Source organism: Lontra canadensis, unplaced genomic scaffold, assembly GCF_010015895.1.
Source record: "Lontra canadensis isolate GAN:19392208 unplaced genomic scaffold, GSC_riverotter_1.0 scaffold189, whole genome shotgun sequence".
Lineage (NCBI taxonomy): Eukaryota > Metazoa > Chordata > Mammalia > Carnivora > Mustelidae > Lontra > Lontra canadensis.
The window spans coordinates 1,421,959-1,443,280 of record NW_022631183.1 but is presented as its reverse complement, the minus strand read 5'-3'; the positions used below and the strand labels follow the sequence as shown (position 1 = coordinate 1,443,280).

At 33.6% G+C, this 21,322-nt stretch overlaps 1 protein-coding gene across 14 annotated transcripts in view; it reads right to left on the bottom strand.

The window, feature by feature from the left end:
• Window positions 1–21,322, bottom strand: part of LOC116861037 (ankyrin repeat and KH domain-containing protein 1) — a 128,116-nt gene that overhangs the window by 56,095 nt on the left and 50,699 nt on the right. For 9 of the 14 annotated variants that reach the window (XM_032847479.1, XM_032847476.1, XM_032847475.1 and 6 more), the window contains exons 10-11: window positions 17,509–17,618; window positions 7,411–7,467 (exon numbers count right to left, since the gene is read on the bottom strand). In XM_032847479.1, coding sequence (XP_032703370.1) covers window positions 7,411–7,467; window positions 17,509–17,618 — 167 coding nt within the window. Of the gene's footprint in view, window positions 1–7,393; window positions 7,468–17,508; window positions 17,619–21,322 lie in introns of those variants that run through there. The other 5 variants (XM_032847482.1, XM_032847478.1, XM_032847473.1 and 2 more) reach the window with 2 other exon arrangements.

Here is a 21,322-nt window from a genome sequence, read left to right as displayed (position 1 = left end):
TAACACTTCTCTATTAGCTCCTTTTCATCATTCACATCTCAAGCTAAGTGTTATTTCCTCAAGGTAGACCTCCTTGAACTTCCCGACTCAATTACTCTATTATAAATCTTCCTCGACTTATGATGGGGTTATGTATGGATAAACCCATTTTAAGCTGAAAATATCTTAAGTGTAAAGTGCATTTAATATACCTAACCTACAGAATATCATAGCTTATTTAGCCTACCTTAAACATGCTCAGAGCATTTGCCCACAGTTGGGACAAAATCAACAAGCACAAAGTCTCCTCCATAATAAAGTACTTAAAATCTCATGTAATGAATGAACACTATACTGAAAGTGAATAACAATGATTCTATGAGTTCATGATGGTTTTGAGTGCATTGGTTGTTTATCCTTGAGATTGTCTGGCTGACCGTAGCTGCTGCTCCCTGCTGCTGCCCAGTATCATGACAGTATCTTATCATATATCGCCAGCCCAGGAAAATGTCAAAATTCAAAATTCAAAGTATGGTTTCCACTAAATGCGTATCACTTTTGCACTGTCATAAAGTTGAAAAATTCTAAGTGAACCATCATAAGTTGAGGACCATCTGTATGTACATAGCTATATGAACCACTCCTTCATAAGTTTCAATCATGTATTAGTTTGTATAACTATTTGGCTAACATGTCTCTGCCACTAAACTGTAAGCTGCATGAGAACACCAATCGTGTCATTTTTGCTTACCATTACATTACATACCTAACATCTAAAACAATAAACTGCTCCAAGAAGGAACCTAAGTGTAACTGACCTCTCAAATCTTCCTTCTTAGTACTGAGGTTTGAAGTTTTAATTTTCTACTAGGTAAATAAGAGAAAGAAAAGTTAATTTAACAAGAAATTAAGGGTAGTAGCTAAACTCAGAATTAGACATTCATTATCTGCATTTGATAATACATTGTTACTAGAACATGGGTGGGCAAAATTAACGTCACTTTTCTCTTCTTTTTTCTTTCTTTCTTCTCTCTTAAGCCTAGCAGTGACACCCATCAGCATAACTAGGTCCCGTGAGTAATGGCAAAGACAAAAGACTGTGAAAGCCCTCCTTTAGAATAAACTTAAAATAACTGTTAGTTCTGCATATATAAAATATTATGATAGCTCTTAAATGATAAAAAGTCAGAAAGTATAGTCCCAAGATCCTCACCCCAAATCAAATTTCAAAATTCAACACACCAATAAAATTTCTGAAATAAAAGGTGTGAAAAGCTATTTTATTTTCCTCCCTAAAAATAGATGCATGCATTCTTTGGTTTTGAAAAACATAATTATATTTGAGAAAATGGTAGGTAAAGGAATGCCCCAAGTTTTTATTGTATTTATAATATTTCATGTCCTATAATCAATAATGTAAACCCTACAACATATATAAGTTGCCCCAAGATATCTGACCACTAAGTCCTTTTCTTAAAATAGGAATCAGGGACGCCTGGGTGGCTCAGTCAGATGAGTGGCCAATTCCTGATTTTGGCACAGAGCCCCGCACTGGGCTCTGCACTCAGCGGTGAGTCCGCTTGAGCCTCTCTCTCTCTCTGCTCCCACCCCTGCTCTCTTGTGCGCATGCACGCGCTCTCTCTCATTCTAAATAAATCCCTAAAATATAAATCAAATTTGTATATACTCCTTATGAACGTTGGGTTTGTTAAGCCAATATTTTTGCTCAAGATCAATCAAATTTTAGGATTTAAATTATGGTATTTTTCCTTCATAACCAAAGAAAATTATTTTCCAAGCTTATAAACTTAAATATTGCACATGGTAACATTTCTTCTTTCTCTGTTCTTGGAAATAGCTAGAACAATGTACAGTTTATTTATTCTTTGAGCATCTGGTAAAACTCACCTATATATTCATCTGAACTTCTTCCTTTCATTGGATGGATGATTTTAAACTACTGATTCAATGTGTAATATACTTATCCTTCTACTGAGGTTTCCTATTCATGAGTCAATTTTGATAAAATTATATATTCATGGAAAAAATCGGCATTCATTTCATGCAAGTATTCAAATTTATTGATGTTCATATGATTGCCTTATAAATTTTCATCTCTACTGTATCATATAGTCATAACTCCCTTTAAATTTCTACCATTTACCTGTGCATTTCCCCTTTTTAGCAAATAGTCTTCCTTATTTTATCTATTTCAGTAGTTGTGTTTTGTTTTTATTAAATCAGTTTTTAAGTTTGGTCTTCTTCCCTATTTTTTATTCCTATTTTTTGTTGTTTTCTATTCTATTAATTTTGCTTTTATCTTTATTATTACCTTATTTTGTGGTGCTTTTTGTTGTTCTTTTATTAGCTCCATTTACTTTCATTTTATATATTAAAAAAACTTTTCCTTCTAAGGACCACTTTAGCTGTATCCTCTCACCTAAGTTTTGATGTGTAGTTTTTGTGATAATTTGTAATTTTCACTATGATTGCCTCGTTAACCCATGAATTATATAAAAGTATTTTTTCTTCACTTTCTAGGTGAATGGGATTTTTTTAAAAAAAGGTTTTATTATTAATTTGTAATTTCAAATCAATAAAGATCTAAGAATTTAGTCCATGTGACTAAGGAGTTTATTTTAAAGACTTTGTAGCCTAAAACATAAGACAATTTTATTCATGTTCCATGTACTGGAAAAGAATTCATAGTATATATAATAGAAATAGAATGTTAGCTATTTACAAGCAGATCTGATTTTTCTATTCTTAACAATTGCTTTATCTCTTTGATCAGTTTCATACAGAAGTCTGTGGAAAAAAAATCCTATCACCACAAATATAGACCTATACTTCTTGTAACTTCGTAATTTTCTATTTTCTTTAGAAGGTAGATTGTTACTGATTAATAACTGTTATATCAGTTGAAGGAACATTTATCTCTAAAAATGCTTTAGGCTTAAAATTCCATTTCAGGCGGCACTTGTGCAGCTCAGTCATTAAGCATCTGTCTTTGGCTTAGGTCATGATCTCAGTGTCCTGGGATCAACCCCCATATCAGGTTCCCTGCGAAGCAGGGAGGCTGCTTCTTCCTCTCCAGCTCCCCTGTGCTTGCATTCTCTCTCTCGCTATTTCTGTCATAAATAAATAAAATCTTTTTAAAAAATCTCATTTCATTGGATATTAATATTGCCTTACATAACTTTTTCCATCACTTCATCAATCTTCCCCTATTAGTTCACTTTAGATTTATCCTCAAAGACAGAATTTGCTAGATTTTCATTTTTAATCTAATTCAAAAGTCTTTCCCTTTAACTGTGTTCAACAGATTTATATTTGTTCTGATTACTGACATATTTTGCAAAAAAAAAAAAAAAAAAAATCTTTAAAGTTATTCAGTACCTGATCCTTCTCTCCTGAACAACAGAGGGACTCTAGCATGGCTTTTCAACCTTTTAACACATTCTTCTGAATTTCATGCTACTGCTGTCTAGAATTTTAGTATTACTTTGGTTTTAAGCATAAAAATTTAGGTGTTGTATTAAAAATTTATATTTATAATATGTTTTACTAATTTCTTTGCTTACCGTAGCTTCCTGCATCCCACGCCTTCCTCCAGGATATATCTGTCTCCTTATTGATGTATTTATCTTTTAGTAGTTCTTTTGGCAAGGATCTGAGGTGGTAAGCTCTTTTATTCTTTGTAGATCTGAAAATAAGTTTATTTTTCCTTCTCTGGAAGAGTAGTTGAGTACAGAATTCTATTTTTTTTCTGGTATTTGGAGGATATTACTTCCCACTGTCTTCTGTGATTATTACTGTTGATGAGAATCTGCTGTCAAAAATTTGATTGTTGTTCCTTTGAAGTAATGCACTTTTCCCCTTCTAGTAGCTTCTAAAATATTATCTTTCAAATTCTACAGTTTCATTTGTTTTACTTACTAATTTTTCAATCAAGTATTCATGTCTAGCTCCAATTTCAGAAAATTCTCTATCACTATCTCTTCAAACATTGCCTCTACTGTGTATTTCTATCCTCTCATTCAGAAATTTCAAATGTGTGGTAGAGCTTCTCAATCTACCCTCTTTTTCTCAATTTCTCTTTCATAAAATCTTCCATTTCTTTATCTTTATGCTATATTGTGTTATTTCTCATTTAATTACCTGATTCACTAATTTTTTATTCAACTGAGTCCAATACATTGTTTATCCCATATATATTTTATTTCCACAACTTTCCCTCTCACAAAATTAACATTTTTTATTTCATACCCATCTGTTCTTAATTCATAATTATTGGCTTTTGTTTCATTGTTTCATGTTGTTTTGTGGCTACCGGTTATAGTTTAAAATGAGCATGTTTAAAGTCTTTTATTTCAACTGCCTGAGCTTGAAGTCTCCTGTTTTGCTGCTTTTTGTTTGTTTGCTACATCTTGACTATCTCTTCATGTCGATCTGCTCTTGAGCTTCATAATTTTTTTGAAAAGCTCAATTTGCATGAGAGTTTTTTCTTTTATTTCTATTTACGAACTTATCTCTTCTCATCAGATGATCTGAAAGTTGCCTGAATCTGACCCTAAAAGTCCATGTCAGCAAGAGATCTTTGTTGGCAACTTAAACTTCTGGTCTCATGGAATTATTTTAGTTCTGCTCACTGAATCAAAAAATAGAGGGGCACCTGGGTGGCTGAGTGGGTTAAGCCTCTGCCTTCGGCTCAGGTCATGATCCCAGGGTCCTGGGATCCAGCCCGGCGTTGGGCTCTCTGCTCGGTGGGGAGCCTGCTCCCCACCCCCCTGCCTGCCTCTCTGCCTACTTGTGATCTCTGTCTGTCAAATAAATAAATAAAGTCTTAAAAAGAAAAAAGTGTCTTCCAAGTTCTTAGTTACACGGTTGTCTTTGTATCTTCATTCTACCAAGAATAAGTAGATCATTTCTAACTGCAACAAGGAAGTTGATTGTAGCTTTTCCCATCTTTGTTCACAGGTGGGGCAAAAAGGTCCCCAGTTCCTTGCTTCAGTCAAGTAGACTAGATCTACTCGCCTGTTCCATTTGTGATGCATTCAGTCCTTATTGCCTACAGAAACTGAAATCCCAGCACCCACGCCCCCCTTTTCTTTAAATTTTAATTCTCCTTGGGTGTATAGCTTCAGCTGTGGATCCACACTCCACTTCTAGTCTAGTGTTCTTTAATCTTTTTTTCTGACTGTAGCTACAGAGTCTTAGTTTGTTTTTCTCCCATACTTTATTTATTATATCTACATACTTGAAACAACAGAGAGCAGAGAGGTTTCAAAATATACTAACACTGACTTTACCTTCTTGACTGGATGCCATTTGTACTTATATTTAAACAAACTTGAGATAGCTGAAAAGGACTCATTCAAAATACAATAACCTAGAAAGAGAGAACTTGTTTTTGTGGCCTTTAAAAGAAAAGGCATTAGGAATTTTGTGTACTTCACAAATAGTTTTAGATCAAGAAAAAAATAGATAAAAGTTTTCTAGCTTTGAATAGTAAAACTAAAAAATCTGTACGTTATTCCTTAATAAAAACTTAACATTTAAAAAGTAGGTCATATTTAAAGTTAATTAAGGTAAGCTAATTAATAATGGTTGAACTATATTGATAAATGGATAATTAGAACTTTGTAAGTCCCCTAAAATCTTATCCATGAAAAATACACTGCAAGGTTTTGGTTCTGAGGAATAAGCACTAGGAGGAAAAGGCTGCATTTTTTTTTTCCCCATTTGGATTTAGATAACAAAATTTAATTTAAAATTAAGTTTATTTTTTAAAAAGTAAGTTGATTTCCCTTAAAATCATAGCCAGGCACACCCAAGGTATACATCTAAGGATTGTGACTATATTTCAGAGGCAATACTTCTTCGAGTTGGAGGAGGACATTGTCAAGGGAAAGACGAGAATCACAGAAGAGGGAGAGGAGACTGTTTTATACTATATATGTACTAGAGGATACTAATGTTCTCCCCCGGGGGGGGGGGTATGTTCTTCCAATCCACCACTGTATTTTAATTATTACCTTAGTGATCTGTTCTTACTGATCTTATTCATATCCCTTAGGACAACTGAGATGGAAAAAAGATTGAGGCACTACTCTAGGGCTTGTGTTTAGCTCAGTTTCTAAAAATCACAAGTAAAAGAGAAAAACCAAACTTACTCGGTTTGGTTGGAGAAAGAATGATGGATTATAAAGCAAAGATGGAAAAGGAAGAGAACTCAACACAGATGCAGAGTAATTGACGGACTCTAGCAATGTCTTAAGTGTGGAATATGGAGAACTTGCCATCAGCATCTCCTGGGATATCATTTAAAATGCAAAGTCCCCATTTCAGATCTACTAAATCTGAACCTCTAATAAAAGTGGGGCCACAAAGCTCATTTTAAAAAAAGTACCCCAAGTTTTTGAGACTTACAGCTTAGAGAAGAGATTTATAATCATGTTTCCTTTAACCAATCTAAGAAGAAAGAAATACTTTATCTGAAATAACACTCAGCTTTACATTCTTGATAGGAGCCTGAGATACTATACAACTGAGTAAAAATTCATATTTTCACATAATGTTTTGTGAAATATATTATTTACTTGGTTCAAAATAGAATGAATATAGCAGCTTCTCATTCAACAAGACAATAATGAAGATCCTTAACAAGCATTTTGATTAAGAGTGGCTTGATACTGAAAAATTTATTTTAGAAGGCCTAAGCTAACTGTGATATAATCACAATTTATTCCTGATTTTAAAATTAAGCACTGCTTCCTGAGTTTAAACAAATCTCTCTGAATTAAAATGGATACCAAATTTGCCTGACTCTTAAAACCATGAGGCACAAATTCAAAACATTTTCTCAAAAGAAATGTTTGCTTATGAATAAGTATTTACCTTCTTAAAAACCAATTTCAAAATAAAATTACAAGGGGCAATTTTACAAAAATAATTTTAAGTTTATAGAAATTAATGGCATGAATAATATATAGTAAATGCTTTACCTAATTATTTTTCTTTGAGGATTATATAAAAAATATTCCAAAATAACTCCCTAGGCCTGAGTTTCAGATTTTTGATAAACTAAGCTGAATGCAAAGGATTTTAAAACTGAGGATTTCTCTCTGTAGTATGTTGAATCTCCCAGTAAGGAAGAATGCAAAAAAAATATATGAATAAGAAAACCTATCTTCACCTAAGAAATTTCTTAGGAATACCACATAAAAAAAATACTAAGGAAGCAAACTACTAGTAACATAAATCTCTTCTTATTGGAACTTCATAATCTTTTTCAATTGAAGAAAATTTTCTTTGTCACCCAGCAAGGTCCTGGAACTTCTTGCCTGTAATTCAGATATCCAGAGTTTTGGTTACCTACAACATCTATTCCTTATGTAGTAGCTTACAAGCATCAAAGGCCTCCCTCACCTGATGCTTGGCCGGATCTATGCCCTCCAAAATAGTCTTCATGTCCTCCTGCTTGTCCTGTGAAAGGAAAAAGAAGAACTCACGGATCTTATTCCAAAAATGAAAATCACATTTGGCCATGAAGACCTTGTGACTGGTATTTCAGGTGCTGGGCTTTGTAAACTCAGGATCTTCAACTAAAGAGATTCTCATCTATAAAGATCATAATCTCAGAAGCAGACTATGATTTTTTTTTTTAAGGGTCTGATAATGTGGTTCTCTATAATATAACTTCATTATAAACTTTCACACACAGAAAAATTCTGCTGAATTACTTGAACTCATGCCTTTGTCTTGAAATACAACTAGAGCCACAGAATTAAGAGCAGTGTCTTAATATCTAACCAAGGAAAATATTTAAATCAAAGGAACCGGGAATGTCAGAAGTTGGGAGAAAAAGTAAGGGAAATACTATAAAGTATTTAAATAGTTATATAGTTTTCTCCCTGAGAAATGCCCTTGGCACTCATGCTTTTCAACTAAATCAGGAACTTCCAAAAAACTTGAGATATGGAATAGATCTATTTTTTCCTCAATCTAAAGTTGTGACAGAAAGTACCTGAAGGTGAGATAGGGATACAGTAGAAGAAACAGCAATAACCTTTTCAGTCACTAACCAGAGAACTAAGTCTCCAATAAGAGAAACATGGCCTAGATAAAGTTTCACTCTTTAACTCTTTAAAAAAGGATTTATTTATATATGAGAGAGAGAGAGAGAGAGAGCATGTGCAGCATGCACAAGGGGATGTGCAGAGGGAGAGGGAGAGAATCTCAAGCAGACTGCCCCGAGTAGGGACTCAGGTGCAGGGCCAAGGCTCATCTCATGACCCTTGAGACCACAACCTGAGGTGAAATCATTAAGTCTGGCGCTTAACCACCTGAGCCACCCAGGTGCTCCGAGAAAACTTCCCTCTTAAGTCACTCCTACCTCTTCTTTGGGTGATGTGCTTACCTTAGGGGGATGTATGCTCCTATGATGGAGACTTGGTGAGTAAGTATGCTGAGACAACTATATAATCTGAAGAAGCTATCAGAATTCCTCTCCCTGCCCCATCCCCACATGATGTTCAATAAGTAGCCAGCCTCATTCAAATATAAATAATAAGCACAGAGTATCCAATAGAGAACATACTAAGAAATTCCTATAAAAATGGAAACAATAAATTTTTAGTCAAATATCCCCTATACTTACAAATAAAGAGAACCTGAATTCTTTAAATAACTGAATAAAGTGATATAACAACAAGAAAAGTTCTAAAAATAAGTTGGAAGAAGAGAAGAAACTAAATCATGAAAATCACATAGAAGCAGAAATGTACAGAAAAAAATAGTGACCTGGAGGATGGGCTTAAGAAAAAAAATGCAGAGGAAAAAAGAAAGAAATGCAAAGAATTAGACATAAAGATAAAAGAAACAAGAAAAATCCAATATACCAATAATAAATATCCCAGAAGAAAACAGAATAGAAAAAGAAACATTCAAGGATATAACACAAGAAAACTGAAGGAGGGGGAGAAGAGAAGACCTAACAAGATGACCTAAAATCTTCTCACTAATTTCCAGGAAAAATTACATAAAATAATAAACACCAAGACATAGTCTGATGAACTCTCAGAGGTTTAAAAGTATAATGAAAGACTCTTATGATAATCCAGGCAAAAAAAAGGAAGTAACTTACACATAATAGGGAATATTCCAGCAAGCTTTGGAAATATTCAGTACCAGAAGACAGTACAATAGAGGGTTTTAAATTTTGAGGAGAAAAAAGAAGAAATTCAATAATTCTATATATGGTTACATTCATTCATAAATACAACATAGAGCAGTCTCAAAAATGCAAGCATCTGTGAATTCATTTTTCGGAGGAGGAAAGTAAATTTAAATCAAAATGCCAATATCAGCCAGCCAAAAGGGAGTCAGGTTTAGGAACTCAGAAATTATAAGGCTACCTACTACAAGAGTAGTAAGATAAACAGTGAATTCCCTAAATACACAGTTAAAGTTAAACAATGTGAGAAACAGTGTAAAAAAAGACTGTAAATATAAATGTTATAAAAAAATGACAATGCAAAAAAAAAAAAAAAGCTCATGCAAATCCTATGGGGGAAGATACATTATTCTCCTCTTTCAGAATGAAATCAATATCTGAATACTTGATTTTCTTGAAAAAAATCAATGTTAAGGAAATTAAAAAATATTTCAAAATTTGCATTTGTAGATGATGTCTGAATACTCTCGGAAAGTAATTTTACACCTGTGTCTTATGTAGTTCACAAAAGCTTTGGGAGCAATTAAGAAGCAGCTCACAGAGCTACTTGGAACACAGAAAGATTTTTTGATAAGACAAACATGAAGACTCTGATTAAAGATTAGAAAATTAAACCAAGATGGGGCACCTGGGTGGCTCAGTGGGTTAAAGCCTCTGCCTTCGGCTCAGGGCATGATCTCAGTGTCCTGGGATCGAGCCCCGCATCGGGATCTCTGCTCAGCAGGGATCCTGCTTCCTCCTCTCTCTCTCTCTGCCTGCTTCTCTGCCTACTTGTGATCTCTGTCAAATAAATAAATAAAATCTTAAAAAAAAAAATTAAACCAAGAAAAGAAAGAAAGAGAAGGAACTCGCTCAATATAATTCAGTAAGAATGTGGGGAATCAGGTCTCAACTGTTAATAGAGATGCAGACTAGTTCAGCATTTTTGAACAATTTGGCAGCAGCTATCAAAATTTTAGATTTGGATCCTCTGATAACTAGTAATTTCATTTCTAGGAATTTATCCCTATACATAAATTCACAAAAGTAGCAGAAATATGTAAATATGTTTAACAATATATAGTGTAGCATATCTATAATATTTAAAAACTATAATAACCCAGAAATTTATGAATAAATAAATGGTCAATAAATTACATAGAACCCTGGTACCTGTGAAAAAGAATGAGAAATCTATAGGAACATAGAAAAATATTATAAGAAAAAAGTTACAGAAGAGTATATGTAATAACAAATCCATTCATATAAAAAAAGACATTGCTCACATACATGGACTATATATATGCTTGGGGACAGAAATGCCTAGAAGGACAAATAACATATTGCTGAAATTTTAAAAAAATTATGAAAGGGGACTGGTCCACATTTCTATTTCATTAAGATTTAATATAGATAACAAATTAATCTTTCAAAACTTTTTCTTTTGAGGGAAATCCACATCAAATCTCATTTCAAAGGAAATAAATTTCACAAATAAGAACCAGAGAGTGTTAACACATCCATGTCCAAGGCATGTAATTTCGACTTTCTAAAAAGTGCCCAAAGAAGTTCATTTGGCTGATAGAATTCAATCTAAGGAAAGCAAAAAGAGTCAGAGAGCCTACTTTATGGTTAGGGATGAAAATCGGTGAAAGACCATTATGACATATTCAAAGTGCCCAATCTCCTCATCAGTATTAGAGTGCTTCAACTTTAATAAAATACTAAAAATGTTTAAAAAAAAAAAAAAGTCCTTAAAAGCTATGGTCAACACTATGGAAAAAGTATAGTGAAAACCAAAATTCTATCTCAATAAGGAATTATACAAAGCACCGAACATTGAAAACTGTTTCTTTCAACATATGTAAATTTTCATCATACACACATAAAATATCTCTGGAAAGATACAGGAAATGAACATTATGGCCAATGGACAGGGAAAGTAGGTGCCCATAGGGCACTTTACATTTGAATTTTGAACCATGTAAAGATATCACCTATTTAAAACTAAGAAAAAAATTTTCAGAGTGCCTGGGTGGCTCAGTGGGTTAAGCCTCTATCTTCAGCTCAGGTCGTGATCTCAGGGTCCTGGGATCGAGCCTTCTCTGCTGAGCAGAGAGCTTGCCTTCCCCTCTCTCTGCCTGTCTCTCTGCCTACTTGTGATCTTTCTCTCTGTCAAATAAATAAATAAAATCTTAAAAAGAAAAAAAAAAACTAAGACAAAAATTCACTTATAAACTTTTTTAAAAAAATAACAATTTAGCCAAAATAACAAGGAAATTAAGTATTGGTATGGAACCAACTTCTACTCAATATGGCAAATACCCCATAAACTGGCAATGCTCTGTACCTACCACACTTCCTTAGGTTGGTTTTATTTATTTCCTCTGACCCATTTCATCTAAAACAGATTCACTGTGAGCAAAAGAAAAAAATATGCTCTATCTCATGCCTTTGGTATCCTATCCCTTTTCCACCTCTTCTTCAATGTGGTAAACACCTTTTTTTTTTTAAAGATCTTATTTATTTATTTGACAGAGAGACAGTGAGAGAGGGAACATAAGCAGGGGCAGTGGGAAAGGGAGAAGCAGACTCCCAACTGAGCAGGGAGCCCAATGTGGGGATCTATCCCAGGACCCTGAGATCATGACCTGAGCCAAAGGCAGTTGGTTAACGCCTGAGCCGCCAAAGGTGCCCCAAGGTGGTAAACATCTTAAAGTAAAATGGCATTCTAAATTCCTTGTCTCTCATTGAACATTGCCTGTGTATACTTGAAAGCTGAAGCTGTAAAAACAATCCTACACAAAGGACATTTTGAAAAGTTTTAAGGTATGTAAGATGAGAAGATGAACACAAGTTTATATTGCTACTTGAAATAAACTTTGGCTGCAAGAAAAAAAGGAATGTATTTATAATTGAATAATTCCACAGATAACTGAGAGACTTATATTCTTGAGGAAATAGTTCATTTAAAAAAAAATCCACGTCAAAGAAACTCTTCCTACTTCTTTAAAAGTATTTAAGTAGAATAAAATATTAATAGATGACTAAGAGGTAATGACTTAGCATTATAATGTCAGATTATTCTTTACTGGGGTAGCCTTACTAAGTCAATTGTGTATTTTAGGGATTAATAACTTTTTTTTTTAAGTAGACTCCACACCCAGCATGGTGCCCAAACTAATGACCCTGAGATCAAGACCTGAGCTGAGATCAAGAGTTGAATGCTTAAAAAAAAAGGAGTCAAATGTTTAACCAACTGAGCCACCCAGACACCCCAGGGATAAATAACTTCTATCTATTAAGACAATCTATAAGGTATTTTAAAGCAGTTAAACCTGCTAACTAGTAATTATAGTTAACACCCAAAATAATTTTTGGTAATTAAAATGCATCTAAGACATACAAACATCTTAAGAGGGAAAATAATTTATATAATACTTAACACAATTATTAGTAATGATGGTTTATAATCTTAAAAATTCATCTTCTTTAAGATTTCATAGCACTTTACACATTCTTGGACTAACAAAACATTAAAGATCATCTAATCCATCTAATACCTCCAAATAGGGAATTCACTTGTTCTTCAGAAATCACAAAATTAGACTTAAGCCAGGTAGTTAAAGATCATCTGGTCTAAATCCCTCACAAGAAAAGGAAAAGGACCTGCTTCCCCCCTCTCTCTGCCTGCCTCTCTGCCTATTTGTGATCTCTCTCTGTGTCAAATAAATAAAATCTTAAAAAAAAAAAAATACACAAGAAAAGGAAAAGGAAGAAGAAGAGGAGGTGGGGAAAAAGAGAAGAGAAACAAAGAAGCCTGGAGAATTTAAGTGATTTGCCCAAGGATACCCAGCAGAGCCAAAGTAAGTAAGTTCTACTTTCAAATTGCAATGCTGGCCTATAAAATGGTAAGGTGGGTCACTAAATCTTTCCATATGAACATAACTAGAATGTACTTAAATTCCCTTAATATCTATGTTAGTTGTTTATCATAGGAAGTACTCCTTGAGTGGGGAACTTACTGATGAGTTATACCACAATGTACCTCTTTTAGAAATGAAAGGCCAAGGAGCTGAAGACTTATTTTTTTTTTAAGATTTTATTTATTTATTTGAGAGAGAGACAGTGAGAGAGAGCATGAGTGAGGAGAAGGTCAGAGGGAGAAGCAGACTCCCCATGGAGCTGGGAGCCTGATGCGGGACTCGATCCCAGGACTCCGGGATCATGACCTGAGCAGAAGGCAGTCGTCCAACCAACTGAGCCACCCAGGCATCCCTGAAGACTTATTTAACTGATTTATATTATCACTCTTTCTCCCATTTCAAATTCAGTTTTGCTGGCAAATACAGGTGAAGGAAAGTCTACAGATCACCATTATTTCTCCTATCCTAACAAATGTACCAAAGTTTTAATACCAAAATTAATATGTCATGATGAAAAGATTAAGATTCTATAATCTTCACAAATGGTTTGGAAAACATAAACACCAAGTCAAAACACCTCTGACATGTTAGTCAACACAAAGTCAAAATTAAAAGCAAGCAAGAGAAAAATGCAGAGTTTTACAATCAAATCAAACTGCTGTATATAGTTAATGCAAATTCTCCACCTTGAACTTAAAAAGTAATAATAATAAGACGACTGTGGTAAAAGAAATCAAGCCATAAGTGCTTTAACTAAAGCTAGCTGGCTACAGAGACGAGAACAAGTATGAAATACTAAAACTTTGCCTTCTGGTCTAAAGACCAGTAACTGGGGAAAATAGCCTAGAGTAATAACACCAGAGCAGGTTCTAAAAGACTACAGGAGTTGGTCGATTTCAGTTATGAAATGGTGTTACTGGTAATTTCCTATCAAAGAGTTCAGTAACAAATGTGTGAGGACACAAATAATATGAAAATCCCTTTTCAGAGAAACAAGATTAAGCAGTTTCCAAAGACAATTTTTAAATATATTTCTTTTAGATTTTAAGTAATGCTAATGCATTTTAATACAAATTTTCTTAAAATGGGTTTACTCATATACCTATAATCATTATCAAAAACTAAAACTAAACCTGGGCTTAATAAACAAAGTTGCTATGTAGACAAAGAAAACTCATAAAGGAATAATCTTGATTTCAATATGCAATTCCCATTACTGTTGTAATAAGAGATGCAAACATCAGGAAGATATGAATTAGGAGATCTGCTCAAGGTTTTCTACTCGTAGAGTAGTCAAAATGATTCTGCATGCTAAACAGGGATAATTTTCAAATAATTCTGGAATTAATGGACAATTTTTCATTTAATTTTTTATTTTCAAAAAGAACATTTTAAGTGGTCTATTTAAGGACACTAATAAGTCGAAAAGTTTTAAATAGATTATTCAAATTTATTCAATTATTAAAAAGTTAGAAAAGCTATATATATCAATCCACAACCTCTAAATATGATATTCAGTGTCCTTTTTACTAGAAATATCTATATATCATTTTATTTTAAAGTATTTTTAAAACTAGAAAAAGTGACATTTTAAATAACTTTCAAATTAGAACATGCACATATTTTGAGGATCTACCTGAAAACGCTCAAGTATGCCATCTGTTCTAGCTGAGAATTTTTTAAAAGCAATCAATAAGAAAATTCTAGATTTCCCATAAAACTAAGTCCTGAATTATACCTACTATACATTTAGAATGAAAAGCCATAAAAGTTTTCAGTTTCATTTCAGGCAACAATACAAGAAAACCAAATTGTTGCATTAGAAGCTTTTCAAACCATAATTAATATCCTAACTGATTCTGGTACAAAATATTCTAAAGAATGAGAAACAATAGCTTTTAAGTTCCTTTTCACAAATTATTATACCAAAACCTTGAACTGTTGCCAGAGCTAGACTCTAAAATTTAATAAAGCATAGGGGTTGGTTCGGACTGTGTTCCAAGGTTGACTTGGAAATCCTTATTTAAAACTGAAGGTAAAAATAGTTCTCCCCAAAATGAAGGCTCTCGGCCAGCCCATACACACAGAAAATTCATTTTACTTAAACAACTAACAAATATAGATATAGAACACACCAGTGGGATGCCAGAGATAGAATGGGAGTGGAGAGTCTTCTATCTACAAAGGAAAGGAGGAAATTAGTATAGCCCAAAATAGATACTAGGAGGTGGCAGCAAAGAATGGCAAACAAGAAAGATGCTATTGCCTGTAAGGTCCAGCTATTAAAAATGATCAGTCACTTTTTCTCGGGATTTGGACTGATCCGCCTGTTTAACTCACTTATTTTTTATTATGTCTTGTTTCCCCCACTGGCTTACATAGTAACGCCTGAAATCACAAAGTTTATTTGTAGGTTTTAAATACTGAACTTACTATACTTTCCCATACTTGCCATATTTTTTATAAAGAATGAGTACTGCTTTTTATTAATCAGAAAAAGAACTAATATTAAAATTGAAAAGCCTCTCCACAGATAGCAAAAGCATGGAACAAGCAATATATTTTTAAAGTTAAAATAAAGTTAAAAAAAAGTTAAAATAAAAATATATTTTTAAAGTTAAAAAATAATGTGGTTATTCAAAAAAGAAGCTATGCTCATGAAGTTATTAAATCTAACAGTATTTATACTGTGAAAAATGAAAGCAAGTCAAAAGTTCAATGATAAGTGAATCATGGTTTGTTAATGGAAGAGCTATAAATATAGAGACTATGTAGCAATATGTAGAACACACAGTGGAAAAAATAGAAAACAACTTTATTACACTATGGTTATAATTACAAATAAATATGAGTGTGAAGGCAAGACTGTAAAATAGAATAAGCGATTGTATTAGGATAATAATATTACCCTACTTAATTAAGATATATATTTATTGGAGCCACGTTTTTAGTCATACATTTGGAATGTAAAATAGTTTGATAAATTTAAATCTTTTTATCTGTTCATTTAACGTAATTCTTCTGAGGAACTCTAATCATACTCTTTATGTAATTCCAGAAGACTACAAAATAAAACAAAAATAAAAAATTAAAAATATTTCATAATAGATTTTTAACTCAAAATCAGTAAGGTTTTGCTATATATTAGATTCTATTTAACAGTTCCTCTTTCTACTACTTAATATTTTCAGAATAATTTTAAACAAACAGATTAAGAAAATGACTTTGCCAAAGAAAAATGGAGAGAATCAGATAGAATTCAGAGGAATATTTAACTTTGTATATAGCATTTATGCTACATCTTATTTCTTTATTTCAAATGATGAAATACTTCAATTCTTAATTTTTATGGATGACCCAAAGCAAGTCTAAAAAAGGAAAGAAGGCAGAAGGTTAAGATCCACTTAATGTATCATTCTGCGTAATTTTCAAGCAAAAAAAGTACACCTCTCAGAAACTCTAACCGATGAGGCAGATCCTGATTGATGAGAATGAATCCTATTATTATCATTATAATATTTAGAATCAGTAGAAATAATGATAAATAGCAAAATCATACTGTACATTTATGTTAACCACAATCATTATTTTCTAACAATGTTCTCAGGTATCTGTGGAAATATCTGCTACTTGAAAGGGTTTAAAAGGCAATATTAAAAACTTTTCTTTCTAAATAACTTTAATATATCAGTCCTCTACAACATTTATAGCTGTGCATGTCTCACAGATTTTTAAGAAATATAAAAGAAAATTCGGAGACAGACTCTAGAAAGCAATTTAAAATACCCTCCAAAATAAAAATTAGTCAAAGCACACATTTCATCAAGAAGTATGAACCTTTAAAGTGAAGAACTATTTTTAATTTCCCACAGTTGTAAAGATTATTACATATATGAAGCTTGCCATCTAATTTGAAATTTTGAAAAGCCAAAATAGAAAACATTAAAAGAAAACCAACAGAATGCTGTAATAATGTTGTTAGGAAGAGGATAGTTTTGTTTTCAAAAGTCAAACTAATTAAAGAAACAAAAGAAATCAAAGTGATTTGATAGGTTATTCTATTCTGTAAACATATCTTTGAAATTATATGTCTAAAAAGAGCAGTTTAAAAAGTTCAGGAATGTCAAACGGGACTGGCGTGAGTGGAAGAAACCAACAAATAGTTTTACCTAAGAAAGAAAGAGTATGCTCTATTAAAAACTAAGTACTTTCATATATATTTAATGAATGCAACAATTATAATAACTTTTTCAAAAGTAATTTTATGCAAAATATGCAAACCATTGATCTCCTTTCCAAGTGTTTTCTAAATGTTAAAAATAAATGAAAGAATATTAACATTCACAAATAAATAAGTAAACAAATAAATAAATAAAAATGTCTTACTAAATCAGCCCCTGCTTGAAGTAAAACATCTGCAACATCCGTATGTCCATTTTCGCAAGCATAGGTTAAGGCTGTGTCTCCTGTTGCTGTCGTAGCATGAACATTAGCACCTGGCAAGCAAAAAAACCAAACATTTACTTGTGAACTGTAAAATTGTATTAAACAGTCCAATTTTACAATCTGATGAAATTGATGAATTCAGCGAAATCTTTTTTTTTTTTTAAGATTTTATTTATTTATTTGACAGACAGAGATCACAAGTAGGCAGAGAGGCAGGCAGAGAGAGAGGAGGAAGTAGGCTCCCCGCTGAGCAGAAAGCCCGATGTGGGGCTCGATCCCAGAACCCAGGGATCATGACCCAAGCTGAAGGCAGAGGCTTTAACCCACTGAGCCATCCAGGCACCCTGAAATTGATGAATTCAAATATTAAAATACTACAGTATTTTAAGTATCCTATTTTTCTTTTATGCATTTAGGCACACAGAAAGGAACTGAACTAGAGGTGCCTGGGTGGCTCAGTTGGTGAAACATCTCCCTTTAGCTCAGGTCATAACCCCAGGATCAAATCCCACATCAGGCTCCCTGCTCAGGACAGAGTCTGCTTCTCCCTCTGACCTTCCCCCATCTCATGTTCTCTCTCTCACTCTACCAAATAAACAGAATCTTTAAAAAAAAAAAAAAAAGAGGAACCATATCAAATTACTTTATATAGCCCAAGCGGGGGCAGGGGGGCTGCAAAACAAAAAATATCAAAGAGTTCTCAGAAATCATATTGGTGGTACTGCTGATTTGTATTCTTTTTTTTTAATTTAATTTTTTTTCAGTGTGCTGATTTGTATTCTGGCATAGTTCTATGGATATCTTAAAATCAAATGAGTAAACAAGTAATCTTTGGTGAAAAGTGAAATTTTCAGAAGAACCCAGAGAAAACACAGAAGACTGTTGAAGTTAAGTGAAAATTCTATGGCTCTGAATTAGAAGTACTGACATGAACTCATGATGTATTTTATCCATAAGAAAAATAAATAATTCCTAACTCTGACAAACCAATAAGTGCTAGAGACAATGACACACCAAGCAGAAATAGTCTCTAGCTTACACTATGGTTTCTACATACTATTTTCTAACAAATGCAACAAGGGCTTAGAAAAATAACTGGTTCCAAGACTGGGGCAGAATGTGTGTAAGATGTGCCTGAAATACCTTGCCATATCAGAAAACAACAGAATTATGAAAGACTATAGTGAGGTCACATCAAAAGGACTTCGGAGATAACCTTATTGACCAAAGATAATCAAATCTTCCCATCTTTCAATAGTTTTTGCTTCTAAAAGAATGAGACCTATGATGAAGTAAAAGCCATCACATATGCTTCAAGTAAAAAACAAAACTTCATTAGTCACCAGTGAAGGATGTTAGGGGATTACCTTATTGTTTTGTTAACTGGTAAATAAAAGGGAAAAAAATCAAACTGCCATTCTCATAGGATATATATCTAAGGGTAACCAAATAGCTGACGAAGGGTAGTTTCTCTTTTTTTTTTTTTTTTTTAAGATTTAATTTATTTATTTGACAGAGAGAGATCACAAGTAGGCAGAGAGGCAGGTGGAAAGAGACGGAGAAGCAGGCTCCCCGCGGAGCAGAGAGCCCGATGCGGGGCTCGATCCCAGAAGTCTGGGATCATGACCTGAGCCGAAGACAGAGGCTTAACCCACTGAGCCACCCAGGCACCCCGGTAGTTTCTCTTTATAGACACATTTCAGCTAATAAAGAAGGAAGGAATAACAGAATTGAGACTACTCCTTTTTAAAGATTTTTTTTTTTTTTTAATTTGACAGATCACAAGTAGGCAGAGAGGCAGGCAGAGATAGAGAGGAGGAGGAGGCAGGCTCCCTGCCGAGCAGAGAGCCCGATGCGGGACTCGATTCCAGGACTCTAGGATCATGACCTGAGCCGAAGGCAGAGGCTTCAACCACTGAGCAACCCAGGCGCCCCGAGACTACTCCTAATGAATTAATGAATCTACTGATAATTTATGAATTAATGATCATTTATGGTTAATAATATCACAAAAATAAAGATAATTAGATGTTTATTACCTCCGGAAGGAAGTATACAAATACTACCTATGAAGCAGTCTAGTAAAAAAAAAAACAAAAAACCCCACATCATACCCAAATTCTGATCAAGTCTCTAGATTTAACTACAACTTTATAGGAAATCCAAGAGACAGAAAAACAAGTAAAATAAAATCATGGAGATGCAACTGGCAAAATCCACACCAGTGGGAAGCCTAAAGAATAAACATTCCATTTCTTCAATCAAAGCTTGCAAGGAAATAGACGGAAGGGGAGCGCAAAGACAAAAAAGAGACTTAAGAGACTTTAACCAACAGTTGTATAAATCTTATTGAATCTTGATTCAAAAAATTCATTAAACACACACATACATATTTCTAAGAAAAATATGAAAACTGCTTAGACATTTAATAATACTAAGAAATTATTATTTTAAAAATTGTAGGTAGGAAAATGATATTGTGGTTATTTTTTAAAGATTATCTTTCAGAAGGGCGCCTGGGTGGCTCAGTGGGTTAAGCCTCTGCCTTCGGCTCAGGTCATGATCCCAGGGTCCTGGGATCCAGCCCCGCGTCAGGATCTCTCCTCAGCAGGGAGCCTGCTTCCTCCTCTCTCTCTGCCTGCCTCTCTGCCTACTTGTGATCTCTGTCTGTCAAATAAACAAATATAATATTTTTTTAAAAAAGATTATCTTTCAGAGATACCTATTAAAACATTTATTGATCATTTAGAGAAATAAATTTATATTTTTAATAATTTATTTTTAAATTAAAAATTTGAATTTTAAATTTAAAAATGTTTCTATAAATATATTTGGTGGCAGATGTTAACTAGACTTAAGTGTGGTGATCATTTCACAATATATACAAATACCAAATCATTAGGTTGTACACCTGAAACTCATGTTATCTGTATCAATTACATCTCAGTAAAAAACAACTGTATAAAAATAAATGGGGGAAAGCACCTGGGCAGCTCAGTTGCTTAAGTGTCTGCCTTCGGCTCAGGTTGTGATCCAGGGGTCCTGAGACTGAGTCCCGCATCAGGCTCCCTGCTCAGAGCGGAGTGTGCTTCTCCCTCTATCCCTTCCCCCTGTTCATGATATCTCTCTCTATCTCTCTCGGACAATAAATAAATCTTGAAAAAGAAGAAAATAAATGGGGGATATGGAGGAATATACATAAAATGAGATAGGTGAAGGCGCCTGGGTGGCTCAATTTTTAAGCATCTGCCTTGGGCTCAAATCATAATCCTATGGTCCTGGGATTGAGCCCTATGGGGGACTCCCTGCTCCGTGGGATGCCTGCTTCTCCCTCTCCCACTCCCCCTGCATGTATTCCCTCTCTTGCCATCTCATTCTGTCAAATAAATAGATAAAATCTTAAAAAAAAAAAAAAAGAAATGAGATGGGCCATAAATTAAAAATTGGTAAAGAAAGCTGGGTGATGGCTTCTTAGGGTTCATTATACTATTCTCTATGTTTGAAAATATGCCATAACAAAAAGGTTCTTGAAAATGGTAGAGGCAATATATTAAAAAATTTATTGTTTTGCTTTTTGTGTTTGTTTTTAGTGCTACACTCTAAGAAGAACTTCATGTAAATTAAGCACACTCTAAACTGGAAAAAAATTTTTTATAGATAGTGATCATATAAAAAAGTGATTCTCAATCCCCTGAAATAGTTCTGGAAACTCTGTACGTCAAATTAGCATGAGCAGCTAAACAAGATTCCATAA